Consider the following 11,000-nt stretch of genomic DNA (forward strand, 5'->3'; position numbering starts at 1 on the left):
TCTCTGCCCTGCCCACAGAGTCTAAACTCTCCTGAGTCAAATTCAATCAATCATACTGGAATCAACTGTGCAATTTTACATTTGCTTACATTTTGCAGGTATCCAGCAGAAAACGAGACACATTCGCAAAGAGAGCCAAGTCACAGGCAAAAGAACTGACTGACTTGTTTCTGTTGTCAGGGTTCAAGTCCATGACCTTGCAGTTACAGAACAGACTTCTTGACTCAGTAATCCAACATATACTGTCTCTATCTTAACTCTCTGTGTTTACTTACAATGAAAGTGAGTGTAGATTAAAGTAATAACACATCTAGAGTCCAAAAGGTCAGATCACTTGTCAGTGTAGAACTGTTTATCTTCGTCACTACATTCTTTTGTTTTAATATAAATAATTCCTTCAAAGTGCATCAGCAGACTGAATAAACCTGTTCCCTCTCTTTATGTTAGAAAAAACATCCAGGTTACATAAATCCTTCACAATAAATTGGTTTCAAACTTTAAAGCAGAGGCCATATCTTTGACTTATACAGCATCTGATTATTTGCCAAAATATGATGTTGCAATACCATTTATGGTCAGATTCTTGACTTTCATGGAAAGACTTTGCTGTGCGTTCACAGTGAGATTTATGCCTGGTTCAAAGGTATTGGAACCATTAGAGAGTCATCAAACCATGATCAACTTACAGTAAATGTTGCTCAAACAGACGCAAACATTAACTTCATCTGTGTTTTAAATTCTTATACCACTGCTCAGCACAGCTTTGGGCTGGCTTACTCAGAATGCTTTTTCAGTCATAATTCAAACTAACTGAAATGGGCAAAAAGCAATTATCATAGAGTGAATGTTTTTAGGAGAAAACCTGTTTGTTTTCCACATTGATTCTCAGAAGTTTTGAAGCAGCTTTCAACCACAAATCCCATTTGATAAGGCCAAAATACACTGTTCAGATATCTTTCCTACCACTATTAATTGTTGGAGAGTGAAATCTATAATTCGGGAGGTCATTGTTATATATTCTGTCACTGTAGCGCTTCCAATGAATGAAAAAATAAACATTTAATTCACTCTGTGGGGGGCTCCCGGGACCCCAGGTCAGGCGAACACAACGTTATATTAATATTCAGTCCTATGCAGGATAGGCCCCCTCACTCAGCATCCCATCCCACCCCCTTTCCACTCACACACACTCCTCTCCCTTTGACTCAGACACATCAAAGACTGAGCTGAGGAGACAGAGCTGCGCTGAGGACTGGACAGGACAGACAGCGGAGATCAGATCGCAAAGTTTGGAGTGAAGATTATCACCGTATAAACTACACCGCCTCCTCCTGCTGAAGATAAAGATAATCCTGATTTTGTGTCAGAAGAGGTCAGAGGGGTTTCATGACAACACATGAGCAACAGAGGGAGATTTCAAAATGGAGATGGAGCTTTTTCACCAAACAAACCCATGGAATATTATTTTCTCAGCATCTGGGATTAAACTGTTCTAGGGTAAGTTTGAGAGAAAAAAAAAACACATCTGGAGAATTAATGACTGAGTCTATATAAATACTGTGCGGATTATAGGCCTGTTGCATATAGTCCTTTTTCTGTAGCATTCATAAAGGTCCCAACACATGCAAGAGCGTAATGTGTTGTTTTTCCTCAGGCCACTTATATCTCAATATTAATATGAATATGATGTAGGCCTATAATATGTGAAAATATGTTCTTTATAAAGTTAGTGCATGGGCTAAATAGAAAGGGGCCTTCAATTTATTTCTAGCAGCGTGGTCTTCAAATATGTCTTGTCAAGTTGAATCAGATTGCTGGCGCCTATTGACAAAACAGAATTATCTGTCTATTTAAAAATCCATATATATGCTTTTGCCATTTGCATCAAAGATTGTAGTTGAGCTATTGGAAGAATTTGGCTGAATGGATCTAAATAATGGAACGGCTTTTTGCTTCTTCGGCCCTGCGATGAATGAACCTACCCATAGCTGTTATATAGAGGGAGCCGGTAACGTATGGAGGCGCGCAGCACCGCGGGGGTTTGGCTGCTCCTCCATAGTTCAATAGTAGCTCTTAACCCCGGAGCCGCCTGGGTCACCATGTGTCATACAGGCCGGTTCTGTCAGGCACCCCGCGTCCGCTTTGATGTCGCGGCAGATTACATTTCTCCACAAGATCATCATTCTTGGACGAGTAGTGTTTGGCTTTTTTCTCAAACGACAATAATGTCACGAACAGGATTATAAAATATATAATAAAGTATAATTGGTTAAATATGCGGTTTATTCTTTAAAATTAAAGTATATTAGATGAAGTCAAACACAGCGGCTGTCTTCAGTCCTGACCGGCTCCCTGCGCTCTCCACTGACTCGGCATGCACGGGTCCGCGTCCAAACCACCGGTGCGCAAAAACGCACAACATAAACCGAAAAACGTAAACTAAAGTTTGACAATTTAGAACCTCTTTTCATGAACCAACTTTTAAGGCTTATTACTTTTAGGATTTTTTCGTATCCCACTTAGCCTAATTGTTGCCCAACTGCTGACCTTAAGAAGAAACAAGCCTTTGGAGGTTTCAGTCTAGATTTACAGCCTTCAAACGGAGCCCTCCTACTCTGAAAATCCAATTATTTTACTAAAACCATGACAGCCTTGCCTGGCTCCCTGTGAAACTATAAAACTGTAAAGGCTGTGCCAACTAGAGCAGGTTTCTGCTAAAACATAAACCATCCTGGTTAAGCTGACATTTTCATTTCTACATGTTTATATGACTTTATTTACTTTATCTGGTGTCACCAAAAATATACTGAACATAAATCACTTTGAAGCGCCCTCAGAGCTACAAAACCGATATGGATATCGGTTTTGTAGCTTTGTTGTCTTTAACCACTCTATCAAACAAATAATATCCACAAACCAGGCCATGACAAAGAGGAAAATCGTGATGAAAACTAATAAAATATTCTTTTGTTGTCCTCTCCACCTGTTTTTTTCCTTTTGACCCCCTCCACCCCACCTCCCTCCTCTGTCTCTGCTGAAATGGCATCTTCTACTTTGCATCTGAAACAGACCTTTAAGCATTAACTGGCTGCATTCTTGATAACTTTCAAAACGTCACATTATGGACATCTCAGGTTCTTTGCCTCCACCTTCCCCATATACCTTCCCTGTCATCCCCAATGTCTCTGTGCCCTCCTCCTCTCCCTCCATCTCTCCATCACCCAGCCTGGCATCCACAGCTCTTTTCTGTTCCCTCCTCTCCCTCCTCTCGTTGCTGGGCATCACAGGAAACCTGTACACTTTAGTCCTCCTTCTGAGGCGTAGGAGAAGTAGAAGACGTTGCGTAGGGCCAAACTGCTGCCTAATGAGAGTACCTGTACCATCCTGCCTTGCCAACTCCTCCTCCCCTTCAGCCTCCCCCATCTCCTCTTCTTCCTCCTCCTCTTCCTCTCTTCACCTCCAGGTGCTGAGCCTTGCTCTTGCTGATCTGCTCTACCTTTTCACTGCTCCCTTCATCGTGTACGACAGCCTGGCATCTGGCTGGGCCTTTGGTGAGCTGGGCTGTCGCCTCCTCCTGAGCCTGGACCTCCTCACCATGCACGCCTCCATCTTCACCCTGACTGCCATGAGTCTGGACCGCTACCGGGCTGTGGCTCACCCCCTGCACACCTCCTCCTCTAACTCCTCTGGCCTGCTGCGTGTCAGTCTGGCCTGGGGGCTGGCTGTGGCTCTTAGTCTGCCCATGATGATCACCCTGCACCTGGAGGATGGGGAGAACCAGGAGGGCCAGCTGTGTGTGCCGGCATGGGACGAGCAGAGCTCCAAGGCCTATTTGAGTGTGTTGTTCTGCACCAGCATCCTCGGTCCTGGGCTGGCCATCGGAGCACTGTATGCCACTCTGGGCCGGCTTTACTGGGTGTCTCAGACCCGGCCGGCCTGGGCCACCGGGAGCAACTCTGCTTGTCCTGCCCGTGCTCCCAAACCCAAAGTCCTGCTCCTCATCCTGGGTATTGTCCTGGCCTTTTGGGCCTGCTTTCTCCCTTTCTGGATCTGGCAGCTGCTGCCTCTGTACCAGCCTGACATGCTGCGGACAGTACCAGTGGGGACACAGGTGACAGTCAACCGTATCCTCACTGGGCTGACCTATGGAAACTCTTGTGTGAATCCATTCTTCTACACACTATTGACGGGAAAACGAAGACACAACAGGCAGACGCTGACATCAGCAAATCAGCTCTGCCGCAAGAGCAGTCCACTGCAGTAGTGCTGTGTCTCAGTCAGTAGCAGAGACAATAATGTGAACGTGTACATACATGTGTGTTTAACAGCATGCAAACATATGTAAAGGTACTGTACTTGAATGCTTCATGAGTTCCACCATTGGCACCAAAGAAGATTGATTTAGCCTTAGCCTAAAAACTGAGGAAACGGAATGACAATAATGATAGCACTTTGGATAAATGCTTTGTGAACGGACAATATTTCCTATTAGGAGATTAAATGTTAATTATATTCTGGTTTTACCAGCCAAAAAAAAGACAATCTCTGTAATGTGTCACCTAATAAATGTTTTCTCTGTAGAAGTTCTCCAAACTTTGGTGGCCATATCAAATAATGCCTCTAATTGCTGTAGTAACCAAGTTTACATACACAATCTGGTTTTAAATGTTTTATTGATATTATTTTTGTGACTATGGCAATGTAATACAATGTCTTTTTTTTTTTAAATAAGTGGTTACTACAGTAATTATATTTATCACATTACCAAAAGCAATTTAACTAAAATCAACAGATGAACAGTTTTATTTTGTAAACATTTCCAGTAGAAACCCTGATGCACTTCTGCTTGTTTTCAGAGAAATATCAAAGAAAATGTTTGTTTTTGAACAACTGGTTGTAACTGGTCGGGGCCTTGTTGGGACATTTTTCAGAGACATTATTTGTTGACATAATGAATTATGTTTGAGCCGGTCAACAGTCTTTTGTTTGCTTCCACCGACCCCTGGCATATCTAAAACAACTCACTTTTTTATAATCATGACCTGCATGTTGAGTTTGAAAATGTACTTATTATTATGAATCATGCATTGCTTTGCATGGCCTCAACTTGTCTTGACTGTAGCTGATGTTTATAATGATGCATAATATATATAGCCTTGAATAAAGAGTATGCTTCCTGTAATTCACTGTTTCAATGGATCTTTATCTATAGGCTCTATAGGACCAGCAAATAAAGAACGCTATATGGATATAACATGGATATAACAGATGTAAAAAGGAGTAAAAGTCAGGGAAACAACAATGATGATGTGTGCTAAGAAAACCCCAAAAAACACAATATCCCAAAACTGCTTTGTGAAGAGAAGTCATTGAGTCACATTCATATGCTGTTTGTGTGTCTGTGTCAGCACGTCAGCAATAGAAGGTCTTCCCCGCTCTTGTGTATATACTCACTGGCCGGTGTTTCTGTGAATCCCTGTAGCAACGCTCCGTCTCTGTCTGTCTGACTCAAAGGCTGCACTGTACTGTATCGCAAACCCTGCTGCTCCTTGACGCAGATGAGCAAATATTGTTGTTTGACAGAGAGGAGTAAGGATGGGGATGGGATGATGGGACAAAAGGGGTGGGGCGGTATCGCATGAGCATGGTGCTTTGGTCAGAAACATGGTGTTTTCTTCTTTTTTTTTTGGGGGGGGGGGGCTCTTGTATTGTGCCTTGTTGTGTTGTTTAATAAAATAAATGAAATTGTTAAAGCAAAAATTACATTTAAATCTACATGCTGAAAATGGAAGTACTGTTCCTAAAAAAAAAAAAAAAAAAAAGAGATACACATTCTGAATAATTTTCCAAACCACACAGCATGGGGAGAGCAGGTAAAGAGGCAGCACTGATCCCTTAAGTTTTTAATTTCATCACTGGTTGTTAAAAGCTGGTCTCACGTGACATATCTGGGCAATAGTGTTTTTCTTTGTTCACCCAAATCACACAGAAGGACCATTAAGTTCTATTAACTGTGGTTAACTGTGTTTTGACTTGACATTCAATAACTTCTGTGAGTACATAATCCCCAGGTAATGACTTATTGGAGTGATTTCATTTTAAATGCAACGTAAAAATGAGACTCGAGTTATGTGAAGCCTCGGTTTATTTATTTGCGCATAAAGTGAAGACATGCAGGAACATTCATTGAGGAAACGAAAACCTGAGGTGCTGCAGGAGAAATCGAGCAGCCCTGCAGGGCTTTACTGCCATGGTAATACCAACAGGTTGAAGAGACACATACCAAAAGCATTTGTCAAGGGAGCTTGTGTGTTTCTCTGATGCCATTATTTCTGCGGCTGTAGGGCCCTTCTGTAGTCGATGCTGCCTACCATGTGTTTCCATTTACCTGGCCTGGCTACCTCTGAGCATAAAGTTCCCAATGCAGTTATTATCTGGAGCCTTGTGCGGTTACACCTCAGGGGGCACTTCTGTTGTGAAGTTAATGTAATATCCATCCACCTTTCACAGACAACTGGGGCCCTCTCAGCACATTTGTCCACTTAAATGGAATTTCTTGCAGACAAAGAGCTAGCTCCATATACATTTCATATCAGGAGGCCATTCATATTTTTGGACCCCTGGGTCATACCAAAATGACACAAGAGATGGAGGGTGTAGCTTGTGTAAAAAAAGAGAGTGGATATTAAAGCACAGAGAGCTTGTTGCTCAATTTTCAGAGTCTTCGCAGTGGACAGATTTTTAGGTGTCTGTGTATTCTAAAACTCAATATATCAGATGATTAAGTCTTCCCTAGGGTCTGCGGGGATGACTGAGTGTTTGATAAACCTCAAATACACGGTGTTTGGTCAACCCAACCAAATGGATGGAAAATATTGTCTCAGTTGGCAGGCTGGCCGATCTATAAACTTTGTGTTGCTTGTGTTAGTAGTTGCCAGCACAGGCCGTCTTGCTCCAATCATAACTTTTGTCCTCCTGCAACAGAAGCTTCTGATTTCATCCTGAGATTACAGGCAGTGTCCTCCTCCTCTCTAGTCCATGGGGAAAACACAAGGCCAAATATTTTCTTTTGGGAGCGTCGCTCTGCTCTACCTGAAGATTTCATAAAACCAGCACATGTCCGTTTCCTGGAACCACCAAGCATCTTTCCATCCCGGCGCCCCTCGCCCCGCCTGTCAGGCTCTCCTCTTGACCAGTGTTTGAGGCTGCTGCAGGTGCCCCTCCCCTGGGCAGCCTGCTCAGGAAAGCACCCCGCTGCTTAGACGAGACGAGGCCGCAGCCCGGGCCAAATTCACGCTGTGAGGTGTATAAGAGGCTCCCGTTCTCTCCAGACATACACAAAAAAGATTCCCTTAGCAGTCCGCCTCTGCCTGCCCTCCTCTAAAATTCAATCTTCCCATCTGTTTTCCCTCTCTCAATCATTTTCTGTCCCCTCTGCACTTTCTGCCTCGCCTGCACTTTAAATTCCTCTGCAGGGTCTTACCTTATATGACGCTAATGTTTATGAAGTTCACTGTATATTTTAGCATTATGAATGACAAAAAAAGCTCACTAGAATTCCACCTTTCAACATCTGTAACATCACAGCAGCGTCTATCAAACGCACTAATTCAAGTTTCATGACACCCGCACATGTAGTGAACACGGTATTAAAAATACTGCTTGTAATTGCTGGTTTGACAGCAAACACTGAAACCTAGGCACTCACAGTGTTTCTTTGTTCAACCCATGGTAACCCCACTGTGAGGCGCCCTCCTCCCCATCACGTCCCCTGACTTCACACCACAGTGTCAGCCGCCAGGATCAGGCCAGACCGAGGCTTGTGTGCCTTGAAGGCCGGAGGTTACATCAACCGACATACACAGTACAGTTCACACCTGAGCTCTTACTAGGAAAGACAGTAAATATGGCACGTCTGCCCCTCTCGCTCCTTCTCTTTCTCCCTGCGTTTCACCATTTCTCTGTGCTCTCCTGCTTTCTCCTTCTTGCAGCGTACTGCCCGTAAACAGTCATCCCTGTCAACCCAGGCGTCAAAGCTCCCCTGACCTCTGACCTCCTGACACTTAACTCATCTGATCCCCATGGTTTGTTCATGCAGGAAGGTCATGGCTAAGGAGGGACATGCATTTCCAATATTAGAACAAAAGCCTGTATAGCCTATTATGTATTTGAGCTGAAATCATTAGTCGATTAATTGATTAGTCGACGTGTGACTATGTCAGTACAATCGGTTGTTTCAGTCATTTAAAAAAAAACGAAACAAAATCATTACCTAGTTCCAGCTCTTCAGATGAAAAGATTTGCAGCTTCTCTTAGTTTTCACTATTTTCTGATATTAGATCAAATGATCAATCGATTAATCAGGAACGTAACTGATCATAATTGATGAAAATAACTATTACTTGCATTTCAAACAAAGGAATAACAGCTATGAATAATTTTAATCAATAGTGCCCACATTAAAAGTTAAATTAAAGGGTTTTAAACTAGTTTGGTTCAGCACAGAAAAAATAGCAGCAGCTCATTATGCGTGTGTGAGGTTGAAGAGTGAACACTTTGGTCTGAAGGTAACGGTTAGAATTAGACTGCCACCTGCAGGACAAATGAAAGAAGAACTTAAGATTTGCAAGCAAACTATTTGGCCCTGTTCATTGCTTAACGTTTCTCCCATTTACTGCTTCACAGCTGCCGCACTGCCGATAAAGAATAAAGGGTTTCTGTATTAAAAATGAGCTAGTTTACAACTCAATGTGTGACAAACATTCAAATTTCTTTGCATTCAGTCTTAAAAAATGCCGCCTGGTTTTATGGCTCTCTGCTATTTTATTGCCACTTAATGCCGAGCATACAGCACATTAGGGTGAATATTCAGAGTTTCATCGTCCCTGATAAACATGAAGAAGCAACAGTGATTACAATCTAGTGAACACTCAGCCTATATCACAAAGTCAAGTTGAAACTGTATATAATTTTTTTCTCCACCATATAATGTGGACTGTTCCCATGCCTGTACTCAGCCAGGTACCTCAACAAAGTCAGGCCTTTGGGTGACTACTGATGTACAAACATGATGCTGTGTACTTGCAGATTTTATCAGCTGGGGTTATTAACAGCTATAAAATGGCTGCACTTGTTCCCTGTGTCTCTGTTACACAACATGTTCTTCCTCTTGTCTGTCTTTGCACTGACTGAACTTCCAGCTCAAATGGCTCAGTAACTGACCCATCCCAGTAACAGTGTCCCCAGAGGGGAGGACACCTCCCATCCTGAGGGGTCAACACTGCAGAACAAGCTCCTCACCTGGTAAAGAGCGAATATCTTGACGAGAAATATGATTTCATTAAAATAATTAGAATACTGACCTTTTTACAAACAAGATTTATGTCCAATTTAAGTGTACACAAACAATTTTTGTTATCAAAGCTTGTAAGCTCTTGTATCAACAGTTCAGATGTTCAATTTGAACAGTGATGGAAACAGTTATGCGAAGTTCTACTCAACTGCTGTAACGTAACTTCATTAATACATTATTAATGACAATAAAATTTATTTTTAATAAAAAATAAATGTAGCTCATTAAAAATGTCCCATCAGCTCCGTAAAAAGCAGAACACTGAACTTTATGACTTTAAAATGCTGCGATGAGACAGTTCAAACTACATAATGTTAACAGTGAAAAATGTCAAATACAAAATATGTTTAATTCTTTTTGTCAAAGTCAAGATTATTACACTTCTCTTTATAATGGACTGATTGTTCACTGTAATTGGCTTAACACATTTCTCGAGCCAACTAGTTCAATAAAAACATAACTGCAAACTTAAAAACAAGTAGTACTATTGCACAAAACGGTGCGTAATTACTGTAGCAGGAAAAAAAAATCCATTACCTTCCATTACCTCTTAAATTAAAAAGGAAGAACAAAAATAACTGAGGTCCCAGTAGATGAGCATAAACAAAGCCAGTGTTGTGATTGGAAACTAATACTGATCCATTCAAAACAAGCATTTCCTCTTACACACACACGACAGACCATGATCCTAATCAAACTCAGGAAAGCAGAATTCTGCAGACTGTTTTCAACACCCCACAGCACAGGACAAAAGAAATTCAACTAGGGCTGCTGGTTGTTCAATCTGTTGATCCATGTCGCCCCCACACAGCGATCTCACCTTCCACAGAAACCTGCACCTCCTGGCTGTGTCTCTGAGCTCCTGGGTGGTCAGAAACTGAACACCTGCACCTGCCACAGTGACTCTGAGAAACCCAGTGCATCAGAGCGGATTGGGATGCTGTGGTCTGTCTATGTACAGGATGCTGGATGGTCTCATCCTGCATCATCCTCTGGCTGAGTCTGTTCAGAGAGCACACTGTCAGCTTATACCTCTGACCATGTTCAGACTGGAAGATGAGGAGGAGTTTGTGAGCTATTTGCCAAAGACACATCAATGCTCCCAGTAGGTTAAAAGACAATTAGAGAAAGTAAGCCGCATTAAAATGCCATGAACAGGTCATGTTTGCAGAATCATTAAATATATAGGCCCTATTTGAATTTAATCATAAATAGTTGTTTCTTTTTAGTTTATGTTTGCCTTCACAGTGTTGTAACTATGCTAATGAGCCTAACCTAATACAAACACATCTACCGTCCCGTCAGTCAACAAGCTGCTTGTGATTATTATAAATAGACATTAACTAGAGATTTTTTTTTTTAAATGTGTATGGAAAGTTTGTTTCCAACTACACTGTCAAATGCGGAGTCACATTTGATTGATAAGGATTTCAGAGGATCGTGTTCAAGTTTTTGTTAGCTGAACACAAGTTTATATTTGTTTGCATCTTCAGTGGCACAAAAGCTAAAACCTTTGCCACAAACTAAATCCTGACACGTGTTTTAAAAGTTTCACGAGGCGTACATTTTTACAAGCTTCACACTCACATTTTTAAGAAGAAGTGTAACTGCTGAAACGTACCTTGACTAATGTCCTGGCCTGTTTGGA

At 41.9% G+C, this 11,000-nt stretch overlaps 1 protein-coding gene across 1 annotated transcript; it reads left to right on the plus strand.

Moving 5' to 3' along the window:
* The first annotated feature begins 1,210 nt into the window (after nt 1-1,210).
* On the plus strand, nt 1,211-5,182 carry uts2r3 (urotensin-2 receptor 3). Its single transcript, XM_023402355.1, has 2 exons — nt 1,211-1,497; nt 3,070-5,182. The coding sequence occupies exon 2, from the start codon at nt 3,122-3,124 to the stop codon at nt 4,262-4,264; it is 1,143 nt and encodes a 380-aa protein (XP_023258123.1). The 5' UTR covers nt 1,211-1,497; nt 3,070-3,121; the 3' UTR covers nt 4,265-5,182.
* Nucleotides 5,183-11,000: the final 5,818 nt, after the last annotated feature.

This window comes from Seriola lalandi, unplaced genomic scaffold (genome assembly GCF_002814215.2).
Source record: "Seriola lalandi dorsalis isolate HSWRI2012SDOR001 ecotype SW California unplaced genomic scaffold, Sedor1 jcf7180002053930, whole genome shotgun sequence".
NCBI lineage: Eukaryota > Metazoa > Chordata > Actinopteri > Carangiformes > Carangidae > Seriola > Seriola lalandi.

Excerpts from the sequence above, each read along its gene's own strand:
- uts2r3 (XM_023402355.1), top strand. The coding sequence starts at position 3,122 with ATGGACATCTCAGGTTCTTTGCCTCCACCTTCCCCATATACCTTCCCT.